The sequence below is a fragment of the Nicotiana tabacum genome, chromosome 20, assembly GCF_000715075.1.
Source record: "Nicotiana tabacum cultivar K326 chromosome 20, ASM71507v2, whole genome shotgun sequence".
Lineage (NCBI taxonomy): Eukaryota > Viridiplantae > Streptophyta > Magnoliopsida > Solanales > Solanaceae > Nicotiana > Nicotiana tabacum.
This window is the reverse complement of record NC_134099.1, coordinates 25055486-25074493: the sequence shown is the minus strand read 5'-3', so window position 1 is coordinate 25074493 and position 19008 is coordinate 25055486. Positions and strand designations below refer to the sequence as shown.

The 19008-nt window shown below is 35.1% G+C and overlaps 1 protein-coding gene and 1 long non-coding RNA gene across 2 annotated transcripts; one reads left to right on the top strand and one right to left on the bottom strand.

Moving 5' to 3' along the window:
* Window positions 1–5363: 5363 nt before the first annotated feature.
* LOC107830309 (sphinganine C4-monooxygenase 1-like) lies at window positions 5364–9201 on the top strand. Its single transcript, XM_016657836.2, has 2 exons — window positions 5364–6295; window positions 8402–9201. Exons 1-2 carry the CDS (start codon window positions 6032–6034, stop codon window positions 8954–8956), a joined length of 819 nt encoding a protein of 272 aa, XP_016513322.1. The 5' UTR covers window positions 5364–6031; the 3' UTR covers window positions 8957–9201.
* Window positions 9202–16950: 7749 nt separating this feature from the next.
* LOC142174758 (uncharacterized) lies at window positions 16951–18540 on the bottom strand. Its single transcript, XR_012703813.1, has 2 exons — window positions 18278–18540; window positions 16951–17286 (listed from the first exon to the last, which is right to left on the bottom strand). It is a non-coding gene; the product is annotated as an uncharacterized LOC142174758 (long non-coding RNA).
* Between the last annotated feature and the right edge of the window lie 468 nt (window positions 18541–19008).

Below are 19008 nucleotides of genomic sequence, written 5' to 3'. Positions count from 1 at the left end.
TGCAACGGATCTGTTCAAGTGATAATATGGCTGATTTGTTCACCAAATATCTACCGGCATCAACCTTCAAGAAACTAGTGTACAAGATTGGGATACGAAGGCTCAACGATGTGAACTGATGATCTCATCAGGGGGAGTTAATACGCGTTGTACTCTTTTTCCCTTACAGGATTTTGTCCCATTGGGTTTTCCTTGCAAGGTTTTTAACGAGGCAACCAAAAGGCATATTTCTAAATATGTGTACTCTTTTTCCTTCATTAGGATTTTTTCCCATAGGGTTTTTTCCTAATAAGGTTTTAACGAGGCACATTATTTATGGACATCCAAGGGGGAGTGTTATGATAAAAATCAAAATATGGTGGATGTCTACTCTTCCTCCATGATCTTTCTCTCAAATATTCAATGACATATTCAATGACATATTTTCTATGTTCAATGACATATTCCATGACATGTTTTCTTCACTTTTCATGCCTATATAAAGGTTTTGTAATAGATAAGAAAATACACACAATTTAAGAAGAAAATCTCTTCATTCTCTCTATCTCTATTTCTTATTCATGTTTTACTAAATTGTCTTTATTTCTTGTTCATGTTTTACTAAATTGCATTTATTTCATAACAATACCCCGTGTTTTTCCTATTTTTGGGAGCAATTTTACCCCTTACTTTTCGAATCTACCCCTCTAATTTAAATATGTTTTTTTTCTTCTAAAAATAAATGAAAAGGCGTATGGATAAACAATGGGTGGGTAAAATATTGTTGGCGGCTCATCGTATTTTAGAAAAAAATATGACAAATTGAGCTAAAAGTCCAAGTCAAATTTGGAGGACCCCAAATTAACATATGTATATGACAATGTCCATGCTTAAAATTCATAAGCCACGATCAACCCAACACCCAAAATGAAAAGAAAGAAATAAGAACTCATGATATCGTTGTCTCCTCTTTGTGTTTATTATCTGTCTGCCACGTCAACCTTTTATCATTGAAAATATCAACCATCACAATACCACATACTATTTCCATAAGAAGAAATTTATCAGTTTTATTATAAAAATCACAAATACATGGTATTTTTTTAATTTGTTGTTGGCTCATAATTAATCAAGATATATTCACCTGATTAGATAAAAATTTAAGAAAATTTAAAACTTTTAATAGTTATTCACTTACTTTTACGTTAATCGAAATTTGAGACGTGACTTCGATTATTATTTAATATCAAACATATGTCAGAATAATGATTCTTTTAGTGATTAAAAAAAAATCTTAAAATCGCATTTTATTCTGAACGTTCTTCTGTCGATTTCTACGAAGAATATTAAAGGGGAAACCTAACTCTCAAAAGTGATTATTTTCTGCAATTTATGCTAGTCCTTATTATGCTGACCGATTATTATTGTGGCAAAATTTCATGCGTTTATTCGATCATTACAAGGGACCTTGGCTCATTGGGGGTGACTTCAACGAAATTCTACACTCCACTGAAAAATTTGGTAGTTGTGTTATTGATAATTCACGTTCAAGTCAATTTACGGACTATATTAATTACTGTAATTTAGTAGACCTTGGCTATAAGGGCATCAAATATACCTAGACTAATAAAAGAAAATTTGGTTCCAATATTTTAGAACGACCGATAGACTTTTTGCTAATTATGATTGGCTTAACTTATTCCCCCAAGCCCTTGTGCGTCACTTGCCCCGTACACACTCAGACCACTCACCACTCTTACTCACCATTCAGCTTTCGCGAGTTACCAAATCACCCATTTTTTGTCTTGAAACCATGTGGACCTTTCATCCGGATTTTATTATCATACTTCGTGATGGTTGGCACCCTCCTCCTACCTCAGTAGATGCCATCATTCTCTTTAAGAATAATATTAATAGCTGGAATAAAGAATCCTTTGATAAAATCTTTCATCGAAAACGTTACTTACTTGCCAAATTAGGAGGTATCTAATCCTCCCCAAATTTTTCCACTAGCTCATTCTTACAACAATTGAAAAGTACTTTATTACAAGAATATAATGATGTTCTTCATCTGGAAGAAGAATTATGGAACTAAAATCCCGTGTTCAATCGTTACAAGACGGTGACGCTAATACAATTTTTTTTTACCTCTCCACCCTACACCGGCGTCGCAGTAATCGTATTCATGCTTTAAAGGACCATGCACGTAACCGGTGCTATGATGACCTTCAAATTCATGGCATTACTTTAACACACTTTACACATTCTCTCCAACAACCCACTCCCCAATGCTCCCCCCTCACTCCAGATGTGATCAAAGCTCTACTACGCCCATTATGAAATAGTGAAATCCTTTCAGCAGTAAACTCATTTAAACCCGTCAAAGCACCAGGACTCGATGGGCTACACCTTTTTTTACCTACAATACTGTCCGGAAGTGGGACCAAAGGTCATCGACTTCTGTCACCAAATATTTTCAACCTTTCAGATTTCTGCATCCATTAATCAAACTTACGTCTGCCTCATTCCAAAAGTTCGACACGCCTCCATGATTACTCGATATCGCCCTACTGGACTGTGTTCCACCATATATAAAATCATTATAAAACTTTTAGTCCAACGTATTAAACCTCTTATGCCAACACTTATCAGCCCTACCCAATCTAGTTTTCAACAACATCGAAAAATGGCTGATAATGCTATAATTGTACAAGAAATTTTATACCACTTCAAAAAAAAAATCGGGTAAAACTAGTCTTATGCTTCTTAAACTAGATCTAGAAAAAGTTTTCGACCACATTGAATGGTCCTTCGTTCGTCAAGCTCTCCAATACTTCAACTCCCCCTAATCATTCAATTAATTATGTCATGTGTCACCACTTCCTCACTTTCTATCCTCATCAACGATACCCGCATCCCTTTCTTCTCACCCTCACGTGACATCCGTCATGGAGATCCCCTCTCCCCTTACCTTTTCATATTATGTATGAAATTACTTACTCGCAAAATCGATATGGCTGTCGATTATCAACTATGGAAACCCATCCGTCTTTCTACACATGGCCCGCACTTTCTCACTTGTTCTTTGCAGACGATATTATCCTCACTTCTACGACAGCAGCACGCAGTTGTCATGCCATCGTTGACATACTTAATGACTTCAATCGTATCTCAGGTCAAAAAATCAACTTCCCAAAATAAAAAATCTTTTTCTCAAACAATTGTTCCTCCGAGGACGAGAATTTTGTTCTCTCATTTTTCAACATGCATGAAGGCACATCTTTTGGTAATTATCTGGGTTTTCCGATTTTTACTGAGCGGGCTAACAAATGTCATTTTCAGTTCATCCTCGAAAACTTTAAACAACGGCATGCGGGTTGGAAAACAAACTTCCTTTCTATGGTAGGGCACACAACTCTTATTAACTCCTCTCTAAATAGCCTCCCAAATCACGTAATGCAATACATTAAAATTCCTCAAACTATCCTCTCCTAATTAGAGCACTGCCAACGCAATTTTCCCCGGGGCACCACTCCTAATAAAAAAAAAACCCACCTCGTAAAATGAAGTACTGTCACCATACCAAAAACTCAAGGTGGACTAGGTATACAACACCTTCCCCAAAAAAATAAATCCTTATTAGCTAGTCAAGACTGGCGAATGCTTCACAACCGCTCCTCCTTATGGGCCGCCACCCTTCTCTACAAATACGATATCAATCCATACGCTCACGACTCTTTTATTTGGAATAGCCTCCTCATAGGCTGGCACCTCTGTCAACAAGGCATAAGGTGGCTCATCGGTGACGACACACTCATTAACTTCTGGTTTGATTCCTGGATCGGACCTAATCAACTCTTGCGACAATGTTATCACAGGGCCTCTACCCCGCCATGCTCTTCTTGATACCGTATCCACTTATCTTACCCGTCATTAATGAGACTTCACCAATGTCCCTTTTGAACTACTGTCAGAGCTCCTACAACAAATCCTTAATACATATATTCCTTCCCACACTACTAACCCTGATTCGTTTGTCTGGACTCTAAATTCAAGGGGCACTTCACCACCAAATCACTCTATCACCACTTACTCCCCACCTACTCAGGACCAACATTTAATTGGATTTGGAAGCTTCGACTCCCGCCTAAAATGAAGCACTTCCTCTGGCTGATTAGCCATAACCACCTCCCTACTGCAAGCCATTATCACCACATACGCTTCCTCCAAGATGACATATGCACCCTATGCCTTACCCACTCTGAAAGAGTAACACATTTATTCCTCCACTGTTGCAGTACACCTTTGGTCAACTTTATCCATGATACCAGAAATTACGAGGCTTCAGAGTACTGTTGACCCCCTTACATGGCTCAAACAATTCATTTTACATACCGCCACACCAAATTCCCTCAATGTCCCTAATGACATACTTATCCTCTTTGACCTATGGCACATGTGGCTGTCTCATAATGGAAAACTTTTTCGATCCCATAATCAACCCCCTCCGCGTCTCATATTCTTTGTATGGCTGCAGAATTCTACTATATAATTTCCCCTCCATCACATCACATCTACACATATCCTTATGCACATCACGTGGCACCCTCATAATCCAGGGTACAACACTTTATGCATGGGGGAATTGGTGGCGTCATCCGTGACTCAATGGGTAACTGGCTTCTGGGCTTCGCGAGCCATTACTTCATTCATGGGAGCATGGAAGCTGAGCTACTTGCATTCTACCATGGTCTAAACTTGGCCTTCACTCACGGATATACACCCCTTGAAGTCAACTTAGATGTCAAGACAATTATTACTCTACTTCATACCTTCCATCCACTTTATGCTAACATTATCTTTGATTGCAGGTCTCTGATCGCCTAGCTGAATGATCCGGTCATCCTTCACACGTACATGGAGCAAACTAGGTAGTTGATTCTTTAGCTAAACATGGTTTCTAGATGGAGGCTTCACCACACATCGCCGTTTTTGATCAACCACCGCCTTTTGTCCAGAAGACGCTACAAGAAACCTTTTGGGAACACTTTTTGTTAGACAACTACAACCTAACTGCCAGACTAGCACCATTAGCAGGCTTTTTTGTTATCCTCCAGCAACGCTTCCCCAACTAATAATTTTCAACATGCATCCCCTTTTTGTTACTACCCATCCAGAGGTCGCCCCCTTATAATGTTGTGTATGTTGTCTCCTGCTACTTGTAATGTTCAACCTTAATATTATATAAATCAACGTCTTTTGCACCAAAAAAATATTAAAGGGGAAAAGAAAAGGAAATTTTGCGGAATCTTCTCCGCTGAAAAGTGGTGGGCCTAATAACCTGCCATTTTTAAAATTATAATTATAATTTTTTTAATAACAACGACAAAGAAAAAGCACTATAAATAAAAAGAATTAATTTGATGATCATTGTTATTATAGGAAGTAGTATCTGTTTTGTAAAACAATAATATCCTCTCTAATAGTTACAGAAGAGAAATTGATCATTCTTGCTAAAGTTTTTCTGCTTTTTTCTTTTTGAAATTCCTTCCAATTCCATTTGGAAGAGAATTTCATTTCAATCAACCCCTTTATACCCAAAGTTATATTTCCCTACAAACCCTAATTCAAATTTATCTCTGTTTCTTTCCATTTATACAAAGTTTGAATCCTTTTTAGTGTCAAAGATTCTTGATTTTCTTTTCTTGTTTTTTTTTTTTTTGGCTTTTAAGGATAATTTATATATAAAAAAAGATATTGGTTTTCATTTCTGGATGTTTTTCTTTTTAAGGGTAATCTCAAAAAGATTTAAAAGGGTTTTTTTTGGCTTTTAAGGGTAATTTGAAGAAGATATTGGTTTTCATTTCTGGATGTTTTTTTCTTTTAAGGAATTTCAAAAAGATACAAAAAGGAACAAATTTGGTTCCTTTTCTGGTTTTTGCAGTTAAGGGTAATTTTCAGGAAGATATAAAGAAAGAATCTTTATATTCTTTTTCTGGGGATTTTGTATTTTTGAAGGTTTAGTTATTAAGAAGATATAAAGGAAACAGAGATGATGGGTAGTGAGAGCAATAACAATCAACAGTTAATAGGAGGATATCATGTGTCAGATGAATTGTTGGGAACATTTTTACCAATAATAGTGTATTGGGTATATTCAGGATTATATTCAATGCTTGGGGGTGTAATGGATAATTATAGGTTACATTCAAAGAAAGATGAGGATGAGAAGAATTTGGTGTCTAAAAAGGAAGTTGTTAAAGGTGTTCTTCTTCAACAGGTTGTTCAGGCTGCTGTTGCCACCCTTCTCTTCGCGGTTAGTTGATTTGATCATCTCTAGTTGATGCAAAGTTTGTTTCCTTTTTCAGTTCGAAACTTGTTATTGTGCATCATAATGGATAACTTAGTATGCAAATGCTTATTTGGTTTTTTATTGATTGAACTGATTCATATCTGATTTTTCTTTTCCTTGGAAGTTTATTGCTGTTCTGTAGATGTTAATGGGAAATTTATCATAGATGCCTTAACATTCTTGCTTTCGGTTTGATATTTAGAAATTATTTGATTCGTGAATATATGATTTTGTTGACTGTATGTGCAATTTCATAATTGGAGATTGTGTATCACAATGTGGGGTGAGCATGAAAAGATAGGGGAATATGAGGAGGCTATGTTGGTAACATAGTTTCGTCTTCCAAATTGGCACTGTTAGGCTTTTGTGGATGTTAAATATGAATAGCATTTGTGTTTTAGGCAGATTCAAACATTTTGAATTATTGTCATTGACTTGAGTGAGGAGTTTTTTATGCTTGTCTACATGTTATCCTAGAATTTCCCTATAGATTGGAATTTGCTTTAGGAATCTTGCAAGTTTATATAATATTCTGAAGTTTGCAGGTTTGATTTTCTTCTTTGAGTGGTAGGAAGTAGGAGTTCTTAAAAAATCAGGTGCAAATGTGCACCGTAGACTTGAGTCGCTTGCTTTTATAGGGACAGGTTAACTGAATTTGAAGTTCTTCTAGGAAAATAGGATTGTAAAATTGGCTTACCTATCGATGCCTATGCTTTGAATGGTTGGAATTGACTTTAAGCCTTACTGCTTCGTGGAGTGTTTTGTGTCTGGGTTTCTATGGTTCAGATATATTCTTCCATTTCAATCTGTTTGTTGCTTCAAATGATTACTCAAATATTGTGAGGTTTTTGGGAAAAATCAAGACAGAGTAATTGGAGTTTTGTTCAGTTGAAGAGCAAGCTCTGTGGTGGTGATTCCCATGGAAATCGATATGTGCTAAATATTTTGTTCTTTAAGTTAGTTAACACAAAGTAGAGATCCTGTTTAACAGGGGGAAAAGGTTGCTCAGCAGTGTTCAGCAGACTTGCAACCTTTTGGTTTGGAAAAATGTCAATTGTGTAGATTTATGATTCAAAGACCGTCAAGAACACCGCTGAGGCTATCCAAAAAAATAATATTATATTCGCTTAATCTGCCTTTATTAAAGAAAAAAGGGAATCATTGCTTTCTCTTTTGCATTTCCGTTGTCTGCTCTCTTGTTCATGGCTGTTTCTATTACAAAGTTGGTCAACGCCAGCGGTAATAGTTAAGAATATTGGAGGTGGGGGCTAACCATGACCTCCTAATCAAGCTTTTTTCACGCTACTCCCTCCGGTCCCTTTTAAGTGTCTTTTAAGGTTTTGGCATACCCTTTAAGAAATTCAGTTTTTCACGCTACTCCCTCCGGTCCCTTTTAAGGTATTTGACTAAATTGTCCCTTATCTTTCTTTAAACATGGAAAGATATTTTAGAAAGTTGCATGGATCATTTATTATAGCAAGGGCAAATTTGAAAAAGAATAGTTAATGCCGTCTTGGTTTGTTAAATAACACTTATTTTGGACTAAATGTGAAAGGCTAGAAAGACACTTCCAATGACCGGATGGAGTACTTTGCAAAGTTGGTCAACGCGAGCTTCAAGCTCTTTTTGAAATTTTCTTGGCTGTCAACAGCTTAAAGCTCTTATAATATCTTGTATCAAAATTGGCCAGCTTTTCTGAATGAAACCCATGGAATAACCATCCGGCTCAGGTGCTTTATTTGCACAACTCACGAATTAGCACCTGCCTTTTCATTTGTGATAGCAAAAGTGTAAGCTTTTCTGACCCTTAGATAAAAATAAATAAGTTCAATTAGGTGAAGGCTAGCTCATACTGAACACAAGCATCTCTGATATTTTTTTTTCTTTCTGATGAAGTCATCAGAATCAATGAGCTAAACATTGTACACCTTTTGTATGTATTGATAAGTAACTTAAAGTTTTTGCCATGGAGAGTTGCACTTCTCATACTATTGTTTGTACTTTCAGTATCTTTGATGTTTGTATTTTTGACTAATTCTTAGCATCTGATTATTGACTCATTTGGAGCAGGTCACAGGGAATGACGGTGAATCTGATGGGGATCAACACGCTTCTATTTTTGTTCTTGGAAGACAGTTCTTTGTTGCCATGGTGATGTTAGATACTTGGCAATATTTTATGCATCGGTACATGCACCAAAACAAGTTCTTGTACAAGCATATCCATGCTCAACATCATCGGCTAATTGTTCCATATGCATTTGGAGCTTTGTACAACCACCCTTTAGAGGGTCTGATTCTTGATACAATCGGTGGGGCTCTAGCTTTCCTCGTCTCAGGCATGTCACCGCGTACCTCCATCTTCTTTTTCTCCTTCGCTACGATCAAGACGGTTGACGATCATTGCGGACTATGGTTGCCTGGAAACCTCTTCCATATCTTCTTTAAGAACAACTCCGCTTACCACGATATTCATCACCAGCTTTACGGGACCAAGTTTAACTACTCACAGCCTTTCTTCGTGACTTGGGATAGAATACTTGGTACGTACATGCCATATGAACTTGAGAAGAGACCAGAAGGAGGTTTTGAAGCTAGACCTGTTAAAGATTGCAAGGAACAGTGACAATACTGTTAGTACATGTTTGTCATAGAGTATGTACCACTGCACTTCTTTCCTTTTCTGAAATGCTTTAGTTACTCAATTAATTTGTATATAGTTGTATGTTTCTGCATATATTGTTGTATTACTGGTGTTCTTTTTGAGGTTGAAAAAGGAATAGGGTCAAATAATAGTTTCCTTTTTAAACGCTGTCTCAGAATCTGATTTCTGGTATTCAACTGCAAACAGATATAAAACTTGTCTAGAAATCTATTGTGTGCCTTGACTTCTTTAGTTTCAAGCCTTCTGGACATGTATTGTAACTTTCATTGCTCTCTTAGCATAGTTGTGTTTATGGCTCTGATGTGGAGTTATATTGAGTTGGTCAAAATCTTGATCTCATGCCCTAAGCTTTCGTTTGAAACGCGGTGTTTGGTATTACGGAAGTCTATTTTTCGCGAAAATAATTTTCATGAGGAAGTCATTCCTATCGACTATATTGACTTTAATTTCATATCAGTTGCTCCTATTAACACTTTCACATTATTATCAATCTTTAGTATTCAAAAAAGAGAAAGTTTTAGAAACCAATATATTTTAGGAGTTATTAGCTAGTTGTAGTTACCATTTGTTGACACCTAATTTTTGATCCTATTTGAATTAATTCCCACTTTTCCCACTTATCTCGTCAATACCTCACTTTCGCTTTCCCTCGCCCCCACACCGGTCTCTCATCCCACTATTCCCATATTCCCATCCCACCTTCTTTTGTCCCCCATTTTTCCTTGTCCCCTCTCACTTTATCCCTTTCCAACTCACCCATGTTACACTCCAACAACAAGACAACTTTTACCTCTCCCCCTTTTCCTCATTTCTTAAGCTTCTTCAACACACACACGGTCATAGGTAGCAAGGGGAGCTCCCCAACTCTCTCCTCTACCCATTTTTTCTCCAAATACACTCACCCTCCCAAAAACGCAGATAGAGTATACCTTCGATATACACTCGATATACCGTGGGTATACACGGGCAGAACACCCCCTCCCCAACGGATCTCCTTCTTTCTTTCTTCTCAAACCAGAAAACAATGACTTTTTCACCATCAAGACCAGCCTTGAAGCTCCAGTAATTCAGCCATCAAAAATCCGTTCAAAACACATCAAAACAAGCTTGAAAATAGCTTCGTTTTTTTTAGTCAAAACGACCTCTAAAATACCAGCAAAAACCTGTTGCAAACAGCCATAAAATCCACCCCTAACACCACCCAAAATGAGCCAAAAGATCTGCTGAAATCGGCTAAAAGAAATCGGAACATATGCATTTGGATTTTCGTCGCCGGTCGAAGTCGCTAGTCCGGGTTTCCGTTCGAGTCTCCTTCTAGTCCGTATGGTTTTGCTTGGCTTTATTTCGTTTTGGAGTAACGATTGTTGAGCTGTATCCATTTCATGAAGAAGGTTGTCTTCTCAGTCTATTGATAGAATATTCATATCAAAGGTTCATTTCCTCTAAATTCTTGTTTGCATTAGATGAATGTTTCAGTTTTGATTTAGATCTGTTTAAATGTTTCATTATTATTTCTTTTGTTTCTGTTTTGATTTATGTGTGTTTGATTAGAATTAGTTTCTCAAGTCACTAAATAATTAGCTTCTCACCTATGTTGTTAGATTAATATGATTTGAGAAATCCATGTTTGACTTGAACGTAAATAAGTCATTATTTTAAAGGAATTTCTTTTAAAAAAAAACAATTTTTATGTTAGCATTTTATTCCTTAGTTGATGTTATGTTTCTAGTGTTCAATTATTTTAATTTCTTGTTTCATGAAACAATATATGGCTTTAAGTTCAAAATTATTATAGTTATCTAATAAAAACTAAAAAATGGAGCCTTACGCTAAAGAAACTATGGTATATTAGAGCCATTGGATCTTTTAAATTTAAAGTGAGATGAATGAGATTTTGGGCTTTTAGATTTAATAACTCATAGCGAGGATTATGATCCGGGCTCAAATACAAACTGGGTAAAGAATAAAAATCTACACTATATCATTTTTACCACAATAATTCCATAACTCTCGGCTTTGCAATAATCTCAAAGTAGTTTAGAAAAAATAATTGTATATTCGTAGTTTGCTTTAGGCGCGATTAATAAATTATCGTGGCTATGGGAACGGTTCCCGTGGCATAGTTGCGATACCAAATCTCCTAAATTTGGGTGTGCATTTATGTGACCCAAATCCAAATCTCAACGGAGTCGGAATGTATTAACAACCACGGGTGCATTGATTGCGACGTGGTTCGAGATGCATTTTCACGACGTTGCAATTCTATTTGAAAAAAATAAATAATAAAAGCGGTTTAAAGTTGATAAAAGCACATAAATTATAATATGTATTAAAATCAGATATTTAGTCATTACAACAATTTAAGCGATCGTGCTAGAACCACGGGATTCGGGGGTGCCTAACACCTTCCTTCGGGTCAACAGAATTCCTTACTTAGAATTTCTGGTTCGCAGACTTCATTTGGAAAGTCGAATATTTTCCTCGAATTGGGATTCAAGATAAACCGGTGACGGGACACCAAAAGCCAAACATTTCCCAAGTGGCGACTCTGAATTAAATAAATAATCCCATTTCGAATATTGTCACTTAAATTGGAAAAACTCCCTCGCGCATTTACCCTTCAGGGCGGACGCGCAAAAAGGAGGTGTGACACCATTTACTATATTATTTCTTATAACTATGTTTTCAGATTTTTTAGAGTATATTCGATATATTAAAGCTACTGTATTCATGAATACAGTAGCATTTCTAGGCGTGAAACAGGGGATTACAACTAGACAGATTTTTGTATTCAAGTGTATTCATGGCGTGAAACGTAGGATTACAGCTAGACGGATTATTCTGTATTCGACTGTATTCACGGCGTGAAACAGGGGATTACACTGTTTTTAAACGGAAAGTGAATCAATTAACATAATAGACTCCTAATATAACTCAACAAACTCAATTATAACACACAAATTTTGTATTTTCAGTTATAAAAAAGATTCTCAACCGAAAAACACCCCAAAAACATAGCAATCTTCAGAGAAATTATATAATAAATCTGAATACATAAATTATATTAATTAAAAAAAATATGAATACATTCATGGAATATACCGAGACAGTGAATACAATGAAATACATAAAATACAGCGGGATATATTGAAATACAATAAAAAAAAAGATAATGAATATAATGAAATACATAGAATACAACGAGATATATTGAAATACAATAAAAAAAAGACTATGAATACAATAAAATACATCGAGATACATTGAAATATATTAACAGAAAATTCAAGTTGCTCAGCTTCCAACTTCGTCGTCTTTGTTCAAGAACAACCCTAATGTCGTCTCGTTGAAGCAACATCGGTATCCAGTTCTTGCTCGCCGTCACCGTTGCCTCCGGTTGCCGACGATCTAGCGCCGCCTTTAATTCCAACTGCTGTTGCATCGGAGATCGTACATGATCGAAGTTTCCATGGATTTCACAAGTAGTAGGAAATCAATCACGAGTAGTACCATTCAGAATCTGCAGGGGCCTTCACCGCCGACGACAAAGGCTTCGATAGAGGCACTGCCAATTGTTGAAATTGTACAAGAAGAAGAAAAGAGGACTGAATGTGCTAATTGGGAGGTTGAGGGCGGTGGTATCATTAAGTAACGGCCACAGTCGAAACGGTGATGGTGGTCGGGAAGTAGAGATACAGAGAGAATAGATATGGGGTAGGGGATAGGAGAAATTTGAGGGGATATGAGAGAAAAAAATAATACAAAGCTTATTTTATGGCTTAAGGGTATGAGGTGACCATAAATAGATATTTGGCTATAAAAAATCAAAAGGTAGCTATGGAATATAATTTTTAAAAGGGTATTTATTTAAAATAAATAAGGTATCAACATTTGCAATAGGAGTTAACTAAATCCTTCAAAAAAACACACACTATAATATTAGATAATTACTACAGTGGTGTTTTTATTAATGTTCAATAGGAGTATATTTTCATAAACCACTTTAGTATAGAGCCTAGCTACTATTTAATTGCTACTAACTTGTATCACTTGTATTCAAACGCGCAACGAATACAACCTATGTCAATTGTATTCGTTCGCGCAACGAATACAATGTGTCAAAGCGAAATACAAGGGTGTATATAAAAGATACAACTTGTATCGATATATGTGAGTGTATACAATGTATACAACTCAAGACCTCTGGTAACTAAGCAGACGCTCTAACCAACTGAGCTACGAGTTTACAAATAATAAATATAGTATAAATATTTGATGTGTCGCGTAATTTTCCCTATATTTTTTCATAATTCTTTTTAACTCAACTAACCAAACACGAGAAACCATTTTTTAGTATAGTATTTTTCATGGAAGATATTTGATCAGTTTCTTTTTTGTGGGGGTGGGGGTGGTGGGGGTTTGGTTGTCTCAATCTGGATTTAGATACCTCTTATCTAAACAAGAGGTCAAAAAGGATTGCTCTTGACAAATATGGTCCTACTACAAAAAAATGTGATATTAGATACGTTAATATTAAGAGAGAATTACACATAAATACAACTTACACGCCTACATTGCAATCTAATGGCCTAGATATAACTTTGTAAATCTATGGTTCAAAACATAATAAGCTATGTAAAAAAAAAAATATTTAACGTAATCAACTATTATTATTGTTCCCTCTTCATACCATTAGCCTTTTTCGCTCTGTTGATTTTCTTTGATTCTTAAGCATTTGATAAAAAATGCAAATCAAACACAACGCAACTCAAACCTCCCATATTTTCTTCTTTTCCAACTTCAAAATATCATAAGTTAAAAATAAAATTTAAAAAATTTGTTGCATGTTTGTAATTTTATTGAGACATCAACAAGAAAATTGACTTTATACATAGATTGCTCGAGAAAAGAAAGAAAAAATACCAAAATATTCAATTTCAGTTTTAATTGTATATGTGCAGTACATGTATAATATTATATAACATTGTACAAACTTATCTACGAAATATATATAATAATGTATACCAGAAAAATATATATACATCCTTATACACTTAAAAAAATATAATTATATCGCATTATGCACAAATATACACACTTATATACATTTATATATAATTATATAATATTGTATAAACGTGTGTAAGCACTAGTTATATAACAGTTACACTAGAAAATACCTTCTATCCACTACTACAACTCCATTTCAATACTAAAAGTACCTAAAGAAAGAAAGTTTCTTAGGGGAAGTTAGATTTGAAATTTAAAGAGGAGAGAAATGGAGATAGAAGTTTTTTAAGGAAGAAAGATAAATCACTTGAAAATCGTCTGGATACAACATTGAAGCAAATCCCTTGCTCAAACACAAAAATAATTCAAATTTAAATGGATTCTTTTTTGGCAGTACAAAAACAACATAAAATGGGTAAAAAATGATATCCACCACCAAAGATTCATTCTTTAATAGTGTTGCTGACTTCGTTGTCGACCCCTTTACTCTAAAAATTGAAGAAAAAGAAGAAAGTGAATAAAGGAGGCTGTCTACCCGGAGATTCAGGTTGTCCAACTCTCTTCTTTATGCTAGGTTAAAGGATGATTTTTGCAGGGTAAGAATTAAAAGAGAAATTATCATTTTAGGCCGATTAAGCCCAAACTATTTACCCTTTTATATCCAAGTCCAAAAAATTTACTTTTTTTTGCCTATGCAGCCCAAACTATTTACCCGGCCTACCCAATCTCATTCCCTTTTCAATTTCTCTAAACAAGCATAGTCCCACACCCAAACGTTCCTTTCCTTTTTTTAAAAAAAAAACACCCATAGCTTAATCTTTTTAATGGATGATGAAAACCCAGTGCAAACCCATGCATTTTCCCAAATTTATTTTTTAGAATCTTCTATATAAATTTTAAAAGACAAGTTTTCATATTATTTTACATGAGTTTCACTCCAAAATCCTCTTTCTATATTAGTATATTTATTTGTATTTCTGAATCCATGTGTTGTTGTGGTTAAATATAAAGCTTCCCAGATCAAAATATTTTTGTGTGTTTGAAGGCCCCCATTGTTGAGCTTGAAGCTCCTAAATCTAAAATTTTATTTTGAAGATTTGATGTTTTATTCGAAGTGGGTCCTGTAAACTATTGCTTGTAGTACCATCAGGAAGTTCATAGTGAAATTTGATCGCATTTGGAGCTAGTTTGAGGTACTTGAGAACGATTTTTTTAGCTAAAATTTTAAGAACACAATTACTTAATAGTATACTGTTCCAGTATACAATATACTATAAGAGTATACAACTATTCTGCAACAGTATACTATAATAATATATAATATACTGCAATAATATATGGTAATAATATGCAATATACTATAACATACCGTAATAATATACAATATACTATAACAACATACTTCAACTGCTATTGTTTTATCATGCTATTGTACAAAGCTAAAATCGTGGTTATAGTCTAAATTTGGTGGCTGATCATTGAAGAAAAACAAAACCTGTCCACTATTAAAGGACCTTTGAAGATTTTGATTTGGGAATTAAAAACTTAATAATTGTTTGGACTTTAAAAGCGGATGGACATTATTAAAATTTGTTGCAAATATTTGTACGATTATGATTATGAAATTTGAGTTCATTTAAAGTTGATTTGAAGTTTCAAAAATTTCAAGCTAAAGATCTCCTCCAGCACTTGGTCTTCAATTTAATTTTTTGTTGTGCCTATATAAAATATGGCAAGGGTTTATTGGGTTCGTTTGAAATTGATGCTGATTTCAACTTCTTTCAACTACAATAGGTATATAATATAAATAGTTTGTGGGTTGGGTAATTGCTTAAGATCCCCATTTAAAAACCCGGGTTCATTTTGGTTGAGAGAATGAGCCGACTGACATATGATGTAATTTTTGTCTAATCCTCTCTTTGTCAAGGAAGTATAAGGACAATGGTAGATATAGATCTTGATCAAGATTAATCACACTTCCAACTGAAGTAGATCTCAAATCATGTCTAATCCTAGTAAAATACACAATAAGACTATTAAATTAGAATCTATGAATAAACAAGTAATATCTACAAGAAAATTTGACATCTTAAAACTTCAATTTTTTGACTTTCAAATGTTCTGAAGGGAACTGGGGACTTAGAGTTGCATCATTATACGAGAACTTCATGCTTATAAGTTCTTGACAAACGTCTTCTAATTACAATCCACTAAGTTGAGGACAAAGAAAGAATGTAAAAGTAATATTTTGGGAGAGTGGCAATATCATAGCAATTTGGTGAAATCGTAAGACGCAACAAGAATTGCATAACTAATTAAAAAAAGAAAAAGAAAAAGAAAAAAAGGGTGAAACCATTCACCTCTGGAGTCAAAAGAATGTAAGACTTACACCAAACATTATGGAGCATTACTGCTATTTCTAATCTCTTCACTCATCATTTTTACACTTTCAACTGTAATTGCGTCTCGCAAAAAGCAAAGAAAAAATCTCATCCCAAAATCAATTTTCGATTAAACCCAGAAAAAACCACAAAAGACTGAACAAGAAGAAGGATTTTGATTGTTAGTTGAAAAAATATTCTCACTATGCTCGCCGGTTTCCGAATGGGGCCTTCTTCCTTTCACTACTTCAGGTAGTGAGTTGGGGGAGGGGAGTCCTATAATTTTAATTAATTAAATTTACATAAAAGAGAGAATAAGGAAGAAGAATTTGATTGTTGATTGTTGATTTCCAGAAAGTTTTCTAGGAGCTTACCGTTTTTCGATCTGCTTCTTGTCACGTCCCAAGCCTAGGGGCGAGACCGGTACTCAGTGCTTCACCTATCCTTGTGTATCACTTGCGACTAAGAGTCTCTCAACATGTAATGCCATACTTTGGCCATGGGCCACATTACAAAATAATGTGCGATGCAAAATATAAAAACTGAATAGAGACTAAAGCTGACTAAATGTCAACATAAGGCTGGGCCGGCAAGGCCGTCATAATTACTACAACTGACAAGCCAACAAAATATACATACAGGGCCTACAGGCCCAACATACTGCACTAACTGATAGGATATGTCTACAAGCCTCTACTGATAGATGTACTATGATCGGAACAGGGCCCCGACCTACCCATATCCTATCTACATATATACACAAGATGCACACCCAAACTTCTAGACCCGGAAACTCCGAAGGACGGGGAGCTTATCGATAAAGCTGAACTCGGGCAAACACCTACCGGAGAGGTCTACCCGTCTGTTTGTCTGAACCTGCACGCATGAAATGCAGCGCCCCTAGAAAGGGACGTCAGTACGAAATAATATACTGAGTATGTAAGGCAATATACTGAAGTTGAAACTGAACTGATAATATAATAACTGAAAGCAACTAGGGATCAAAGATAATCTGAAGATATGCTCATCAGCTAATACTGACTCAACTCTCTCAATATCGTGAGTAAAATAGCTGTCCGGCCCTATAAGGCTTGGTATATATATATATATATATATATATATATATATATATATATATATATATATATATATATATATATATATATATATCTGCTCTGCCGTAGTAGGCTAGCTCATAGGCACTCGGCCGTACTAAGATCTGTATCTCGACCAACTAGGTTCGCTCATAGGCGCTCGGCCACAGCAGACTCGGTATATAACTTACCATCTGATCAGAGGTTGCCCAATAGAGGCCTGCCCATCGATTATAGCTCGATGGTAGTGAAAATACATTAATACTGTATATATAAATTCTCTGCTCTCTTGACTGGAAGAAGGAAATACTCAATTGAATATGAAGTTCCGATACTGTAAAAAAATGAATTCATTGAGGATAATAGCATTTTACTTGTATACAACATGTAAGGATAACTGCAGAGTACAGGTCATTTATTTATGCTTGAATAGAGATACAGATAAATGGTTAGGTATGAATTATCACCAATTGTATGATAATGTCTAGGTTTCTAGTTGCTATTTTAAGCATGTTTTAGTTCTGTCAAAAGAATGACATTTATTAATAGTCCTTTCACTTGATCATACACAACGTGCCATTGAAACTTAGAAAATAGTTGAATCATACATATGTTTCAACCGTGCAAAAGTTATAGACCAATTCAGATAACAAACACTTTTAACTACATTGAAAGAAACTTGCGAGACTAGCAAAATATACATAAATTCCGTGATATGAATTTTTTTTATGCTTCGTTATCAATTCGTATAACTACGAGATCATGCCAAAATGAAAGAAGACTTAGCCTTAACATACCTGGAGTATGGAAAATACATATGATATCCTTGGAAAAAGTTACACCGTACTTCGTTAGAGCCGCAAAAATCGGATTAAGCTTCTGCTTCTTCGAATTTCTTGAACGAAACATCAACCTTCATGCTTGTTGAGATACTGAGCAAATTTCTTAGATTCTGTTCTTTGAAATTTTCAAATCAAGAAAGAATTGCATTCTTGCTTTTTTGAATCACTACGTTACTTGTTTTCATTTCCATAAGGAATTGTAAACAAGACTTTGGATAGTCATCTATTCCTTTTAAGCCTAGGTTGCCACCTAGGCATAAGTGACTACTTAGTCACTTCTTGGTTTGTGGCTCCTTGCCACGTGTTGGGGTTAATTTATAAAATTTTATCCACTTATTAGTTAATTGGGTAATGTTCTGTTACCCGTTACTTAATCAATTATCCGCATAATTTAAAAATTTCCCCAAATTACTTAAAATTATACTTATTTTTAATATGATATATATATATATACTTTATACATTATACTACTGTGGTCATATGGTACCTTGCATGGTACTAGTTTATAATTATCGAGTATTATCACTTGATCCGTATTTTATCCCAAATTGTCCATTTTCTACGAAACTCGTTTTCTCTAATTCGTGCATCCTTTATCCTTCGTGATACTTATTTATCGCTTGTTATAAATAGCGTAAATATATTAACGTTAAGATGATCTTATCCCCGAGTCTACATCAATTAAT